This window comes from Anguilla rostrata, chromosome 16 (assembly GCF_018555375.3).
Source record: "Anguilla rostrata isolate EN2019 chromosome 16, ASM1855537v3, whole genome shotgun sequence".
NCBI lineage: Eukaryota > Metazoa > Chordata > Actinopteri > Anguilliformes > Anguillidae > Anguilla > Anguilla rostrata.
This window is the reverse complement of record NC_057948.1, coordinates 11575935-11592338: the sequence shown is the minus strand read 5'-3', so window position 1 is coordinate 11592338 and position 16404 is coordinate 11575935. Positions and strand designations below refer to the sequence as shown.

Sequence of the window (16404 nt, the reverse complement as noted above, 5' to 3'; positions counted from 1 at the left end):
GTGAGTGCCACAATAAATTAACTCTCAGCTGTAGTAAAATGTGTTTCAGAAATATCTTCATATGAAATATTGTATTTTTTTGTTCTTTAGAATCACAGACTGAACATAAATAGGTATCCCACCCATTTGCTTTATTGTAGTTTGAGTAGTATTTTTGCCACTTTTGAGGTGGTGTGCCGATTAAAGTCAACAGTAATCATTAAACCGATTATTATATTAATGATAGGTTTCATGGGTAAAATAATTTTATAACGATCATTTCAAATAATCATACAATGGCTTTTATCATTAAGAATGGCTTAATGGTGAGTATTTGGACTCACAATTTTAGTCTTGAGTAGCAGCCATGAGAATTTTTGGAAGCTAAAAAAATGTGTACGATTGAACAGAAACCACTCTGATGTTTACTCCCTCTAGTGGTGAACGTCTGTTCCTGCTTCCAGTCTTAATACATTCAAACTCACCTGGGCCATGTACGAATCAGCACACTTGCCTACTATTGAGTATACAAATTTTACACAACCTGTATACTCAATAGTAGGCAAGTGCGCTGTTTCGGACACAGCTGTGGACTGCAGCTCAGTGAAAGTGACAGACAAGAACACCTAAGAAGGATGGCTCTTCTTCCTCTCTTTGTGTAAGAGCTCTGAAAATAAAAGGGACATTATGGCACATATACATTTACCCTTCAGGATTCTGTCATTATTTGACAGGATTCTGTATTATAAGTCATCATTTTGTTTTAACCCTTTGAAGAGTAGGTGGAATGTTTGGAATGTTCTCAGCTGGTGTTCTAGAAGTTGCTTTCCATTATTATTACCAGTAGTGATTGTTACATCAGCACTAGAATGTTCATTTAACATTCTAATCACATATTTGTGATCTTACACTTTAAATGACAGCTTAACATGTAACAATACATGCATTACTAATAACTGAAGTCAGGGTGTAACTAATAGAAACTGTTACAAAACTATATTAACAGGCCCTCCTCTGATTAAATGTTTTATGACAGTGCAAAGGGTTTCCATATTTACGAAAAAGATAAACTTCTTAAATGCCAATAGAACTCCAGTTATGTTGAGAGACATCTTGTGGTGAAAGATGAAAAGACAATTCTCAATAGTTTTTTTTTTTTTTTACACCACAGTACCAAGACGTAATTAAATCTATTAAAACATTTTAAGATAATGGATATATTAAAACACAGTAATTTATTGTCAAGTTTGGGGAAGGCACCTACATCGCAAATGTAATGCAATGGAGACCTACAATATGGGTTACCAATCTTCCTTACTCAATAAAAGAAAAAGAAAAAAACACAGCAAAGTATAAATATGAACTGTATGTGAGTAATTTAGTCATGAACACACATCGAGAAAGTTTGCAATGGTTTGCAAAATCAGAAATTGCAGTCGATTCCCTGTCAAAAAAATGGCAAAAAGTTAGCCTATACTGTAATGTTCCAGTTGAGGAATTACTGTTTCTGTCATCTTCCTACAGGTTATGAAGAGGGACACTGGTGAAATAATATCTTTGTGTTGGCAAAGAGTATCAGTGTGTCAGGATAACATGGTTCACATTTTAATAATTTTATATTTTAGGGCTTGATTCCCACACAGTTAACAACACCTCTTTAAAATCTACCAATTAGCCATTACAACAGGAATTGACAGTCAACCAGTTTAGGAGCAGTTTCTGAATTTTACCTGCATGAAAACACAGCATCTGGTGACAAATCCAGGACTGTTGATCATAACTTCGTTTTTTTTTTTACCCTAATCTGTTATTTAATTGTTTTCAAAAAATGTCCTAATAATTACTTGGAATGATGTACTCAGAAATAGTAAGATCCTAAGATAAGATTCAAAATGAACACGAGCATAAAATTTCAGCTCTGATTCAAGATTATTTCACACACGCGCGCACGCACGCACGCACGCACACACACACACAGGGGCAAGAAAAGCCCATCGTTCGGCAGACGGAATGGAATAAAAACGAACCAAAAACAAAGTCCTCGGGCGCACGCCGGAAACGGGGGCGGGGCTGGGAGCTCAGCCGCGCCGTCGGCAGGTTCGCGGTCCGCGCCGCGGTCACCAGAGCCAGCTGTCCAGGTGCTGCAGGCAGTAGCAGGCCTGCTGCAGGATGGCGGTCAGCTCGAGGTCACCAGAGCCAGCTGTCCAGGTGCTGCAGGCAGTAGCAGGCCTGCTGCAGGATGGCGGTCCGCGCCGCGGTCACCAGAGCCAGCTGTCCAGGTGCTGCAGGCAGTAGCAGGCCTGCTGCAGGATGGCGGTCAGCTCGCGGTAGCCCTGCTCCCTCCAGCCGGGCAGCAGCCGCTCGTTGTTGAGCGCCTGCAGCTTGGGCGCCCCCTCCCGCAGCACCTGGTACAGGCAGGGCCAGCGGCTCTGGATGCGCAGCCGCGTGCGGCGGTCCAGCGTGATGCCGCGCACCGCCTTCTTGGCCCGCAGCTCGCGCAGGGCCGGCAGGCGCAGCCGGGAGAAGACCAGGCCGCGGCTCTGCGACACGTCCAGGAACTCCAGCGAGTCCGACTCCAGCGTGTAGGACACGCCCAGGTTGCGCAGGGGCACCAGCACGTGCAGCGTGAGCGAGCGCAGGGCGGGCAGCGCCGCCGTCAGGGCCTGCAGCGTGCCCGGGTTCACCCCCTTGAAGACCCAGAAGTACTTGAGCTCCAGGACGCGCAGGTGGCGGAACTGCGAGAGCAGCGCGACGGAGGCCTCGGACCAGTCGAAGTGCAGGCGCATCCGGGCCACGCGCGGGCAGCTGCGCGCCAGCTTGGCCAGCAGCGCCTGGAAGCTCTCCACCTGGTCGGCCTTGGTGACGCTCTCCTGGCGCGCGTGCGGCCGCAGGTCCAGCGGCTCCAGCAGCGTGAAGGTCCAGTTGAGGTCCAGGTGGCTGAGGTCCCGGCAGTGCACGCTGTCCAGGAGGCGGGCCAGCAGCTCGCCCCACCCGTTGCGCCGGTCGCCCAGGTCGAAGCTGGCCCGCAGCGTCAGCAGGCTGGCCCCGCGCGAGATCAGGTGGTGGGCGTAGTGCTCCACCCAGGCCTTCCAGCGCTCAAACTCCCGGTTGGACACCAGCAGCCCCTCCTGGCCGGCGTGGGAGGCCCCGCGGCGGGAGAAGTCGGCCACCCGCCACAGCTTCCCGGAGCGCACCAGCCGGCTCCAGCTGGCGCACACCAGCGCGGCGCTGCACTTGTCCACCTCGGGCAGGAAGGACAGCACGTGCAGCTGGCACTCCGCCGGCAAAGAGTTGAAGGGGAAGACGTCCTCCTCGGCCCGGGGCCTCCTACGCCCGCCCGCAGGGGCCAAGCCCTTCTTCCTCTGCGGCATGGCCTCTGGCGGGAACCCACCGGAGCTAGCTGCCCCCGCCCGCGTCATGATCCCCCCGAACGGCCCATGGTCCGGCTGAGCGCTCCACGATCCGGAAAAAAACCTAGCAGGCCATGGCGGGGCACCTGGGAAACAAAAGAAACGCGGCCTGATGTTCTTGTGATTCAAATAAGAAACCGGCTCTGTGCCAACACTAGATTACACTGAACCATAACCTGTAATGGAATAGCAGTGCAAAGTAGTAGGCTATGGCTGATGTTATTTACATTAAGATTTAAAGTGCTGGGCAGCGAGACATTGATACATACCAGTCGATACCCAACGAAAGCGATATAAATTTTATGAGTTTTCTCCATTAAAAAGATCCACTTCAACCAAACAATGTGAACTTTCTTAGACTCTGATGTAATCTAGACCTGCTTGTAATCCCAAATCTACTCTTTAGATAATATCTAATCTACCGGTGAACCAAAATGGATTTACTTAAGATTCAAAGTGTTATTTTGTGTCAGGTATGTTGGATTTTTGGGTAAAATCATACCTTAATTTATATGCTTGGCTAGCTAACACTATCTAACCATCCCCCCTTTGTTTGTAGAACACAAGGCTCATCATCATGGATGTTTTAATTCTGACAAACACTTTACAGTTACACAGAATATAAATGAAAGATGCTAAATATTTAATTGATGAGTAGTCAATACAGTACCTAACTTAAGGTATGATTTTACCCAAAGATCCAACATACCTGACACAATACGACAACCGCAAATCCACGTTTTGGTGCCTGGATTCCAGTTGTTTCTGCGAATTGCAGCGATCCATTTGCTTCTCTTTTCTTTAGCTTTCGGCAGTCTGTAAAAAGATAGCTCTGATTTCTAGTTGAATCTATTTGTACAGTCAATCGCACAACAGCTATTTCCCATTTTAGATGTGTTTTCGCGGCATTCAAGCAGAACACTAACGCTGCCACTCAGTGGTCTTTCTGCCACTCAGTGGGTATAACCGCAGTGACTTCCACTTACTGTGACGTCATGTGCATACCCTCTATTATCATTCAGCAGAATTATATGCATACAAAACAGGAAAAAATGTGTGTGAAAAAAACTGAGATGATATGTAAACAAAATGTTCTAACATGAATATTCTAAAAATTTTCAAGTCAAATTATAATGGCTCAGTTGAAAATCCAATTTTTCCAGTTCATTACTGTGATGACAAGTTTAATTTAATAAATAAATAACTTTAACTATACATTGCGTACAATAAATAATAAGTGACTGTCTCGGGAGACGATTTCAGTAGCAATTACGTTCAAAACCCTGTAAGAAATACATGTTTAGAACGTAATTGATGCCGACGCTTACGTCACAAATAAAGGAAACGAAGAGGTAGCAAGATTCTGCTAAATGATCGTGTAGCTGTTGCAGAGCTGAATAGTAGCCTATTAAATTGCAGCTTGCTTGTCAGCTAGCTAAATGTTGTAAACTGTACAGTCAACGTTATCTATTCTGTTGATGTAGACAAGAGCACGTCGGTTTTTGAAACTTACCTTACGTATTATTTGCTAAAATGTATTGACACTGCAAGTAAATGACAACTCTAAACGCTGTCGTCGTGTTTATAAAGTTTTTTTCGCCACTCTGTTTGCTAAACCGTTGTTTGCTGTCTTTGTTATTTCATGCAAGCTAGCCTGAAAACTTACAGGCTAAAATATTATATTAGTTGTCTTCATTCGCAGGATGACCAGCTACATTTAAAATATATTTTTCTTAAAAAAAATAATTTCGCATTGTAGACGCGTTCGAAGCATCCGAGAGCCATAGTTTTTGTGAAGTATATTCCTTTGTAGCATTACATTTCAGTTCTTGTTATTCTTTCACGATGACATCATCAATATGCGTCAAAAATATCACTTCCGCGATGTTCTTCCGTTAATAACAAAATCACAAATTTTGAAAATAAATGTAGCTACTTCGCTGTACATAAGTCAAATATGATTACCATAACTATATCTATATATCGATGTACGAAGTACTTATTACGTGCTAAATTGAAAACGGGATATTAGCTGCATGTACTTGAAGCCGAACTCAATTTTCAAAAACACAAAGCAGCGTCATAATCTCCCGGTTTGCTCGACCGTGGTGAAGTTGGTTTCAAATTGGATATTCCAGTTGGATATTCAATTTCTCCGACTCTACCCTACTTCCACCCGGGGTTTAGAGACGCAATGCAACGGTCTTCACAACCGGCCGCTTAGTCAATGCAAATGGTTAGGGACCGTCAGCAAATTACATATTACACATGTCAAAAGTCAATACATCTTCAACCACATAAACTATAAACGTCAAAACAAGATTAACCTATTCAACTTGTGTACATCAATGTTGCACAGCCACTGGTTTATTCATAACAGTCTTTAAATATTTTAAACAAATTTAGTTTGGGATTTTAACCTTCAATTTCAATAGCTCTTAGCTCCTAGAACCTTAAAACCACATTTCAACTGTTCTCAAACAATTGACACAGGTTGCACAGCCTTTGCTTCGTCCATTTTCATCTCATGCAATTTTATATGAATATTTCAAAGTTAGGAATTTCAATAGCTTTTTGGTCACATGATCTAGACACCCCAAATCCCTATTGGATTGCTCGCCGAGTACTGTCACATGTTGCACAGCCTTTGCTTTGTCCATTTTCTTCTCATGCTTCTCAAGGCTGTGCAACCTGTATGCATGATCAGTGGACACTCTGAAAGTAGTTTGAGGTGTCTAGGTCATGTGACCAAAAAGCTATTGAATTTCCAAAATTTGAAATATTCATATAAAATAGCATGAGATGAAAATAGACAAATCAAAGACTGTGCAACATGTGTCTGTAATCGGTGAGCGATCCAATATGGATTTGGAGTGTGTAGGTCATGTGACCAAAAAGCTATTGAAATTCCTAACTTTGAAATATTCATATAAATTGCACGAGATGAAAATGGACAAAGCAAAGGCTGTGCAACCTGTGTCTATTGAAATTGAAAGAATTTGTAATCTGTAATTTGTTGACGGACCCTAGCCTCCTGCATTGACTAAGCGGAAAGTAGGGTAGAGTCTGGGAAATAAGACGATACGAGACTGAATATCTGTCTGAATGTTTGAATATCCAACGTTGTGACGACCGTTGCATTGTATCTCTAAACCCCGGGACAAAGCGGGGAAGGGTGTCCGAATATCTGTTGAATATCCAACTTGAAACCAACTTCACCTCGGTTGTAGCTCGCCAGCTGTAGCGGCAACGGTACACCTGGTTCCATAATCAGTTAACGAGAAGGTCGATTACCGGCGAATATGATCAAGGCAATTTTAATCTTTAATAATCATGGGAAACCGCGACTCATCAGGTTTTACCAGTATTTTGTAAGTAACACGTGCTGTCTATCCAAGCTAATTAATTTTGACGAAATAATCATCGAGCTAGAACGTTAGTTATCTTTGATTAGGCTATTAACGTCACTTGCATTGGCAAACCCGTGTAGGCCAAACATTTCATTTACAAGTTACCGTTGTAACAGTTTTAAAAAGTCGCATGAATTGCATTGTTAGTTTGCTACGCGTGTAACTTTAATGTATCTTTCCTAAAGGATGCATGTCTATTTATTATGTCACTTGTGGCTGGTGTGCTGACACTACTGATGCACACCTGAACACATCGTAGCCTATGCACCCGAATATTAGTTTATTTCTTGAAATCAAAGACACAAAATTCTGTTTGAAGTAGAGCACATTTGGCCTCCGGTGGGCTCAAGTTTAATATAGCGATGTCTATTAGGCTACAGTATATTTTTCAAGTGGGGTTGTTCTCAGAAGTAGCCTAATTTAGACCGTAAATGGTGAAATATTTTATTTGGATGCGTAAGTCAAATTATCGGTGTCCATTATTAGCCTAACCAAATGGTTTAAATGTAGTCATATGACCAGTGCCTGCTGTGTATTTGATCAGATTATTTTTTCCCAGGCTGAAGATATGCAGCAGCAGATTATACGAGAGACCTTCCACCTTGTGTCGAAGAGGGATGACAATGTGTGTAATTTCTTAGAGGGCGGAAGGTACTGTATCTGACTAATAGCTATATCACTGGGTCAACTCCAGTATAATTGCACTAGTTCAAAATCTTATTGAATGAACTCACAAACAACGATTGCTAGCGTGTTGTCAACACGCTTTGAATTTTTTTGTCCTCGCTCGTATCTTTGTCATTTTTCACTTGCAATAGGCTGTTTTTATTATGTTTTATTTATTTAACCTTTATTTACCCAGGGTAGGTTCACTGAGCACGGATTCTCTTTTGCAGGAACGCCCTGCTTCACACTCATACACATTCACACCTGGGAGCTGCCCCGTACTACCACAATCCTCTGAGCTGCTCAGTTGGCCACTGAGCAGCTCCACTGGAGGAAGAGAACATTTTTTAGCCAATTAAATCAGGGGATGATTAGGTGGCAAGTTTTTGCGAGAGCCAGATCCGGGATTTTAGCCAGGACACCGGGGAACCCCCCTACTATTTGCGACTAGTGTCATGGGATCTTTAATGACCACAGTGAGTCAGGACCTCAGCATCTCCTACAGCACTGTGTCCCCGTCACTGCACTGGGGCATTGGGGTTTATTTGACCAGAGGGAAGATTGCCCCCTGCTGGCCCACCAACACCACTTCCAGCAGCAACTCAGTATTCCCTGGTGGTCTCCCATCCAAGTACTAACCAAGCCCACACCTGCTTAGCTTCAGCCAGTCAGCAGGAGCAGAGTGCATGGTGGTATGGCTGCTGGCTATGTGCATACTTCCGAATGACTCCGGCTGTTCCCGGTTAATCTGATAGTTTTAGAGGTCTTGTTCCCTCTCAGTGTCACCTCGCAGTGGCACAGTGTTGCGTATTTGGAACTTCTCCACATTTTCATCTAACTCGTAATTCATCAACAAGCCACTATTTAGTGTATCGAGTCGATTGAGGCTATTTTTCTGTCTGATGTCATAGTCAAGACAAGTATCTTTTTGCTTTTTGTGCAGTTTGATTGGTGGCTCTGACTACAAGCTGATATACAGACACTACGCCACGCTTTACTTCGTGTTCTGTGTGGATTCTTCTGAAAGTGAGCTCGGAATCCTAGATTTGATACAGGTAAGGACCTCTGACCGGAGTGGCTCTCCACACACGTCCAAACACCAGGTGGTCTGCAGACTCAAAGAAGTAGGCCAATATGTTGTTCATTTATGCACATTCCAGCATCTTGAGAGTAGTAACTTAAATTTTTTTTATCGGGGAGTGTCTTATACAGCACTATATGCAAACAATGTATTGGCGTGGCAGGTATGCCATCCCACCAAGTCACGCCTTGGGGGGGGTGGCATTCTCCATACCTATACAGCACCGAGAGTTTGGCACTTTTCAGGGTTCCCTACAGAAATAACAACAATGACCACAAACTTTCAGCCCTTAAAAACATTAATTTCACTAAATGTTGACCCCTTGTCAACAGATAGAAGTACTCCGTGTTTTTGTATGTTGAAAACATGTTTTTCATCTGATACACATGTACAAAAAGCGTACAATAGAATTGCAGTGATGGTATGATTGTGTGTTGCAGCATCAGTTGTGAAGCAGTAGGGGGCAGTAGTCTTCTGTGCCTGTTTTCTGGCTAAAAGCACAGAGCTGACCCCAGTGATTTTTTTCCCTCTGGTTTTCTGAGGCTCTGTTAATAGGAAGTTAACTGTGGTTTAAATTTTCCCGGTTACTAATGCCTGGGTATGTACATTGTTTGGATTAATTTAATTCTGTGTTTATGCAAAGAATGATATTTATGTTTAGCCAAGGCTTCAGCTGAGCTTGTTAAGGCATATTTTACAGCTGTGCTTAAATCCACTTGTTTACACTGCACATGAATTGGCATGCTGACTCACAAACAACAATTTTGATGGCACTGTGGTGTAGCTGTTTTGGTAGGATAGTGAGACATTTGCAGCTCTGAATTCTTACTTTGGCATTAATCTGATACTGTGCCTTTAAAAGCCATGTTTTAATATAATATTTTACGTTTGCGTTTTTATGATGTTTTATGATGATGATTCCCTGGTGTACTTTGTAATCACAATTTAAATGTGAATAGCCTATATTCAGTCAGTCACATGAAACAGCATGCTCATTCGATTGGCCTCAGCCCAGAAAGCCTTGGTTGGTGCCGTTTCTGCTTATCTGTTTCCTTGTAGACGCAAGTGTGATGCTATTAGTGGTAATAAATATCTATTGTGGTAATCAGTTGATACTGAATGTTTGCGGGTTTTAAATTCTCCCAGTTTCTCCAAACCCTCCCCCTGTCATCGGTGGGATTCTTTTTATTTGTGCGGTTTGACGGAGGAGAGATTTGCTGAAGTGCAGCAGATTGTAATTCCCTGCCTGTTTGGACAAAACAATTTCTTTCCTGTGGCCTCATTGCATGATTCAACTTTTTTTATGAAGCTAAATGGTATGTTTTTGAGGCACGGATCAATACTACACAGTTATGAGAAAAGATTCCACTGAAGACTGTTGTTTTCATCAACTAAGAGTATGGCAATTTTTTTGTCTATGCCCAGCTTTTTGATAACTACGGCGAAGACAATAATGTGAAAAAAATGCCTTTTAGGAATGATGACGGTGACTAATTTGTTTTCCATGTTAAATGAGGAAAATAGGACAAAAGGAAAGTAGACTTGAACCCAATAAAGATGCTGTGGCAGGGCCTGAAACAAGCAGTTCATGCTGGGAAAACCTAGTAATTTGTCTGAATTAAAGCAGTTCTGCAGAGAAGAGTTGGCTAAAATTCCTCCACAGTGATGTGAAAGACTAATATCAAATTATAGGCAGCATTTGATTGCAGTAATTGCTGCTAAAAGGTGGAGCAAGAAGTTTAAGTTTAAGGAGGCAATTACTTTTTCACACAGGTGATATGGGTGTTTGGTAACTTCTTTTCATTAAATGACATAATGCAACATGCAGTGACGCTCAATCCTGTTTGCGATACCCTGCGGACACTACGTATTTTAATTTTTCATGATCAAAGATCACATGACTGAACCTTCAAGACCCAGCGTCTGGTGATGTCTGGTGGTCGGAGACTTCAGGCAGCCATCACATGCAAAGGATTTTGCAACCAATTGCTAGATATCATGACTTTTTTCAGATTATGTCAATATGTCCAATTACCTTTGCTCCCATGAAAATGGCGGCCTTGTATAAAAAGGGCTGTAATTCCTACACAAATCACCCAAATGGATTTAAATACTGCTCTGTGCACTTTAACGTCATTGTTTCAAATTCATTGTGCTGGAGTGTAGTACCAAAACAACAACAATTATGTCACTGTCCCTGTACTTTTGTATTTAACTGTATGTGTAACCCTCTAACAGGAAATCTATGGCTGTCCTCTTTGGGCTAGTTTACCATGCGACCATCATTTGAAAATGTCATGCTTTATTCCTTCTTGAAATTCATTTATTTGGAATCTATGCATTTGTTTTCCCCTCGACTCTTTATAGGTTTTTGTGGAAACGTTGGATAAATGTTTTGAAAACGTCTGTGAACTGGACCTTATCTTCCACATGGATAAGGTATGTGCAGCACATCGATGAAGCACAGAGGCCTAGGGCTATAAACATGGCGTACTGTTTATTTAACCGTACTACTGAGCCATTTTTATCAAGGATGTTTGAGGGTAAACATTACCATTTGTTTGAAAGCTTTTAATTAAGATGCAAGGGAAGAACCTTGTCCTGATTCAAGTTCCTGTTTATTAGCTTACATATACACTACATTTCCCAAAATATGTGGACGCCCCTTCTAATTAGTGGTTTTGGCTATTTCAGCCACACACCCATGGCTAACAGATGCATAAAATCAAGCATACAGCCATACAATCTCCATAGACAGACATTGGCAGTAGAATGGGTCGTACTGAAGAGCTCAGTGACTTTCGACGTGGTACTGTCATAGGATGTCACTTTTCCAACAAGTCTGTTTGTCAAATTTCTATCCTGCTTGAGCTGCCCCAGACAACTGTAAGTGCTGTTATTGTGAAGTGGAAACATATAGGAGTGAATGGTGCCAACTCTAAAGTTTGGTGGAGGAGGAATAATGGTCTGGGGCTGTTTTTCATGGTTTGGGCTAGGCCCCTTAGTTCCAGCATACAATTACATTCTATAGAATTGTGTTCTTAGTGTCGACAGTTTGGGGAAGGCTCTTTCCTTTTTTTAGCATGCCGTTCTATGTGTATATGTATGTGAGTGAGTCAGCGAGTGTGAGATGAATAACCTGGAGTGTGAGATGAAGTGCTCTTAATAACCTGGAGTGTGAGATGAAGTGCTCTTAATAACCTGGAGTGTGAGATGAAGTGCTCTTAATAACCTGGAGTTCATTGTTTCTGCTATCAAATTCTTATCCAGCATTCAGTTCATTCATTAAATAACAAAAAAGAAAACCTAAGCTAGGTAGGACAAAATGACTGAATGAATAAATGAATGATTATATAAAGCACAGAAATTCTTGTCAATGTCACAGAGAGGTCAGCAGAATAGTGGCAGAAAATCAACACAGTGCTATTGTCCCTGTGTCTCTCACATTCTTAATTGTAGGCAATATAATTGCGTTCACACCCTGTTGTGTGGTTTGATAACGCCATGAGAACACTGCCTGGCCTTGTTCCTGCTGTTTTAGAGATAATACGATTAAGAGGGATAAAAAGTTTGCTCATCGTATCAGCTCATAATCACGAGCCTCACGATGAAGCCTTGTGACGGGTTTAGAACCCAGTGTTCCGCAGCCGCCGATTTGCATATAATAAATCACGTCTGTATTAATAGTTCTGAACTCACGCACTTTGAAGATTAGCACGGCGGCTTTTTTTGGTTTCGAGTAGCCTCCTTTGCGAAAGCACACAACAGTCAAGCCAAGAATATATTGCTTGGATATTTGGCTCATAAAAAAAAGTACGCTATGTTTTAACACTTACCGTAAGGAAAAAGCGGAACAGGAAAGATGACAGATGTGCCGATGAAGTACTTATGGCACAAGAGGTAGTTGAAGGGGAAAACGTGTTGTCACACCCAAATGAGATTCCTCAAACAAATGTATTAATGACTACTCCTGTGCATGTATTGAACAAACAGTGGTGAACCCAGTGGAGAGTGACTCTGCGGTGAAAAGGTTAAAAAGCTCATGTGTAGCTGATGGTTTCCTTCCAGAATGTCCAAAAGAGTCGGCATTCCAACAGTCACTCCACTTTCAGAGTCACTGAGGTGCCCGCCTGCAGCTGTTTTACATGCAGATGCATGCGTGTGTGTGTGTGTGTGTGTGTGTGTGTGTGTACGGGGACACACTTGTGGGGACACTGAGTGTGCCTCGTGCTGTCCCGCAGGTGCATAACATCCTACAGGAGGTGGTGATGGGGGGGATGGTGCTGGAGACCAACATGAATGAGATTGTGGCCCAGGTGGAGTTCCAGAACCGCACGGAGAAGTCGGAGGTGAGTCGCCATCGACATAAATGAGCTGAACTGAGACGAGACATTGTAATGGTGCCGTGCAAACGCAAATGTGGTCAAGGTTGATAACGAGCCTTAACTACGGGACAGATTTTAAAAATGAGGGAAAGAAAATTTTTATTTATAAAAAAAAGAAAAAATCAAGATAAAAATTGGTTTAAAATTGCCTCAGTTGGCACACATTTGCTTAACAGAAAATAGTATTGCCACAAAAACTCATTAAATAAAATAACTGTCCAAGCACGTCAGATGCAGGTTAGCATTTGGCGAGCTAGTCAATTAAAATGAATGAATAAAGTTCTGAGCTGGCGTATAAACTGGAGTGCAGAGTGGGTCTCCAGGACCAGGTCTGAAAAGCACCACACTCTGATTATGTGATCGTCTGACCCTGTTAGCCGAGCGGCGTCATGTATGACCAGTGACCGAGATGAGTCACTGCAGGGCAGTAATAATTCAGTCAGCATTCCCTAAACTATTAGTTTTGTTTCTTCGTTTTCCTCTGAGGAACAGGTCACTGCTTGCCGAAATGAAATTGAGCGGTCCAGTTATTAGCCTGTTGAGTCATACCGCAGTAGTACCGATCTCTTTCGCCGTATAGCAGTGGGTTGGCTTCGGTCGCCGGGGAAACGCGTAGCCTTGTGCCACATGTGTCATGAGGCGCTGTGACCTTGGACTCTTGCACAATGTGAACCAAAAACTTTTTTTTTTCCTTTTGGTAAGGGAGTTTGAACAATCTGCCTCTTGTATTTTTTTTGCTTTATGGAGATGGGTAGGAAGCAGAGAGGGTAACAAGATAAAGAAGGGATTGCAACTCAGGATGTGCCGTGGCGGGGGCTCGAACCCCCGCCAGCATGGGAATCGCTCATACAGGTCGAGAGTCAGTCACCCTAGAGATTCGTGCATATTTTTTTGTTAGACAGTTAAAGCAGGTCTGTCTTAGTTCCAGAACCAGAAACTATGCCAAAATGAACACAGATTTTATGCACAACAAATGAAATGTGTTCAAATCTAGAACACGTTTGTCGTTATTGCCTTGTACGTTTAAGCCTCAGTGCTTGGCAGAGTAATACTGGCTCATGCCAGATACAGACTGATTTAAACTAGAAATTCAGGTTGCCTTTCTGTGTGTTTTTGTGTGTGTACATGTCCTGGGTTGCAATTTTGCTTGCTTCTGCTTGTGTGTAAATGTGGGTGTGTGTTTGGTTGGTTGAATATGTGTGTGTGTGTGTGTATTGAATATGTGTGTAGGTGTATGTGTGTGTATATGTCTGTGTATGTTGAATATGTGCGTGTGTATGTGTACGTGTGTGTGTGTGTGTTGTATGTGTACGTGTGTGTGTGTTGAGTATGTGTACATGTGTGTGTGTTGTATGTGTACGTGTGTGTGATGTATGTGTACGTGTGTGTGTGTGCACTTGCACGTGTGTGTGTGTTGAATACGTGTGTGTGTGATGAATACGTGTGTGTGTGTTGAATACGTGTGTGTGTGATGAATACGTGTGTGTGTGTTGAATATGTGTGTGTGTTGAATATGTGTACGTGTGTGTGTTGAATACGTGTGTGTGTGATGAATACGTGTGTGTGTGTTGAATATGTGTGTGTGTTGAATATGTGTACGTGTGTGTGTGTGATGAATATGTGTACGTGTGGTGTGATGAATACGTGTGGTGTGTGTTGATATGTGTGTGTGTGTGTGTGTGTATTGTGTGTGTGTGTGTGTGTTGTGTGAATAGTGTGTGTGTGATTGTATGTGTGTGTGTGTGTGTGTTGAATAGTGTAGTGTGTGTGTGTGTGTACGTGTGTGTGTTGTAATACGTGTGTGTTGAATATGTTACGTGTGTGTGTGTGTGAATACTTTGTGTGTGTGTTGAATACGTGTGTGTGTTGAATATGTGTACGTGTGTGTGTGTGCTGAATACGTGTGTGTGTGTGTGTATGTGTGTGTGTGTATCTGTGTGTGTGATACGTGGTGTGTGTTGAGGGTTATAGTGTACTGTGTGTGTTGGATTGTGTGTTGTGTGTTTGAGGTGATACGTGTGTGTGTGTGTGTGTTGTTGAATACGTGGATCTGTGTGTGTGTGATGTGTGGTTGAATACGTGCTGTGTGTTTGAATAGGGTGTGATGATACGTGTGTGTTGAATACGTGTGTGTGTGTGTGTGTATCTGTGTGTGTGTACGTGTGTGTGTTGAATACGTGTGTGTGTGTGTGTGTGTATCTGTGTGTGTACGTGTGTGTGTTGAATACGTGTGTGTGTGTTTGTAGTGGAGGTGTTGAATACGTGGTGTGTGTGTTTGCATGGTACGTGTGTGTGTGTTGAATACGTGGCACATCTGTGTGTTTGCAGGGAGGGTTCTCAGCGGCGCCAGCCCGCGCCGTTTCGGCCGTGAAGAACATGAACCTTCCGGAAATCCCCCGAAACATCAACATCGGAGACATCAACATTAAAGTGCCGAGCCTGTCCCCCTTCTGAGCCGGGGGGCGGGGCCGGGGGCTCGGCCCACACGCGGCCGGCGCACCGCTCCGCGCGTTACTCACCAGGTTCGGTTCTGTTCCTTTTCATTCCGCGGGAAACGGTAAAAGGGAGCAGAGCGGGAACGTTGCGCTGAGAGTGGGAACTCCGCCCTGCAGAGAAACAGCAGTCTCAGTAGGTCCGCCCTCTTTCCTGTCATTCCAAACAGCTGTACTGTCGCGTATTGTACAGGTTGGCACTAGTGCGGTCGCAGTATCGTGTATGTTTGTTATTATCGTTTTCTGTGTTTATGTACGTATATGTATTCTTGCTTTCTGCAGTCGCCCAGGTAGCTTTAGGGTTGTCCATTCTGAGCGACCCCTGAAATCTGCCGGTTCTGTCTGGTGAATCTGGAGACATCGCTCAGGCTTCTGGCTCGTAACCAGGCCGGCTCTGGCACCGGCTCCTGCTGTTACCTATTTGGTGTAGCACTCGTTGCGCCGCAGCCCTACCGGGAACGTCCGTTTCAGGGTGCTGCGCGCCGCGCCCGTGGCACCGGGAGGAGAAATGGCGTCACGGCGGGCGCGTGGTGGCGGCGGGGACTCGTTGGCGCCCAGCCCCGACGGCGGGAGGAGTCCCGTGTGTTCGGAGCGTGTCGCCGCGCGCCGTCCCGCGGGCCCCGCTGGAACGTCTGCGGACGGAGGTCCGGTTTCCGGCGGGGGCGCTTGTGCTCTCCGGGGGGGCTGAGCGTGCGCGGCAGGCGGAACAGCTGCTCTCCCCTCCGCGTGCCCGCGCCGGGCCGCCGGTTTCCCGCCGGTCGCTCCGGTCCCGCGGGCGTCGGGTCTGCCGCTGCTAAACAGCGCGCTCGGTGCTGCCCCCTTGTGGTGCGGTGGGGGAGACGGGACGGGGGTTGCCGTAGATAGTCACGCAGTGGAGGGCGCTGGTTTGAGCCGCCCATGCGGACACACTGGTGTCACGAGCAGCGGTTATTCAGGACCTGGGCTGGCAGTCTCAGTGCTCTGACAGGTGACGGCCACACT

The 16404-nt window shown here is 44.2% G+C and overlaps 2 protein-coding genes across 7 annotated transcripts; one reads left to right on the top strand and one right to left on the bottom strand.

The window, feature by feature from the left end:
* Positions 1-1195: 1195 nt before the first annotated feature.
* si:dkey-12e7.1 (uncharacterized protein LOC557553 homolog) lies at positions 1196-5999 on the bottom strand. 3 transcript variants are annotated; one of them, XM_064313852.1, is made up of 3 exons: positions 4899-5999; positions 4099-4183; positions 1196-3475 (listed from the first exon to the last, which is right to left on the bottom strand). In XM_064313852.1, exon 3 carries the CDS (start codon positions 3396-3398, stop codon positions 2238-2240), a length of 1161 nt encoding a protein of 386 aa, XP_064169922.1. In that variant the 5' UTR covers positions 3399-3475; positions 4099-4183; positions 4899-5999; the 3' UTR covers positions 1196-2237. The 3 variants fall into 3 exon arrangements, with proteins under 3 accessions (XP_064169922.1, XP_064169921.1, XP_064169920.1); XM_064313851.1 differs by having other exon boundaries at positions 4099-4205; positions 4903-5999; XM_064313850.1 differs by lacking the exon at positions 4099-4183 and having other exon boundaries at positions 4903-5995.
* Positions 6000-6419: 420 nt separating this feature from the next.
* On the top strand, positions 6420-15867 carry LOC135242682 (AP-3 complex subunit sigma-2-like). Of its 4 annotated transcripts, none has more exons than XM_064313862.1 (6): positions 6420-6641; positions 7359-7450; positions 8409-8520; positions 10914-10985; positions 12788-12895; positions 15260-15867. In XM_064313862.1, the coding sequence occupies exons 2-6, from the start codon at positions 7368-7370 to the stop codon at positions 15383-15385; spliced, it is 501 nt and encodes a 166-aa protein (XP_064169932.1). In that variant the 5' UTR covers positions 6420-6641; positions 7359-7367; the 3' UTR covers positions 15386-15867. The 4 variants fall into 4 exon arrangements, with proteins under 4 accessions (XP_064169932.1, XP_064169929.1, XP_064169931.1 ...); XM_064313859.1 differs by having other exon boundaries at positions 6420-6760; XM_064313861.1 differs by lacking the exon at positions 6420-6641 and adding an exon at positions 6840-7054.
* The last annotated feature ends 537 nt before the right edge of the window (positions 15868-16404 follow it).

Coding starts and splice junctions, on each gene's coding strand:
- si:dkey-12e7.1 (XM_064313852.1), bottom strand. CDS start 3,398: ATGACGCGGGCGGGGGCAGCTAGCTCCGGTGGGTTCCCGCCAGAGGCC.
- LOC135242682 (XM_064313859.1), top strand. CDS start 6,692: ATGATCAAGGCAATTTTAATCTTTAATAATCATGGGAAACCGCGACTC. Junction 6,761..7,358: donor TCAGGTTTTACCAGTATTTT/GTAAGTAACACG, acceptor ATTTTTTCCCAG/GCTGAAGATATGCAGCAGCA. Junction 10,986..12,787: donor TTATCTTCCACATGGATAAG/GTATGTGCAGCA, acceptor GCTGTCCCGCAG/GTGCATAACATCCTACAGGA.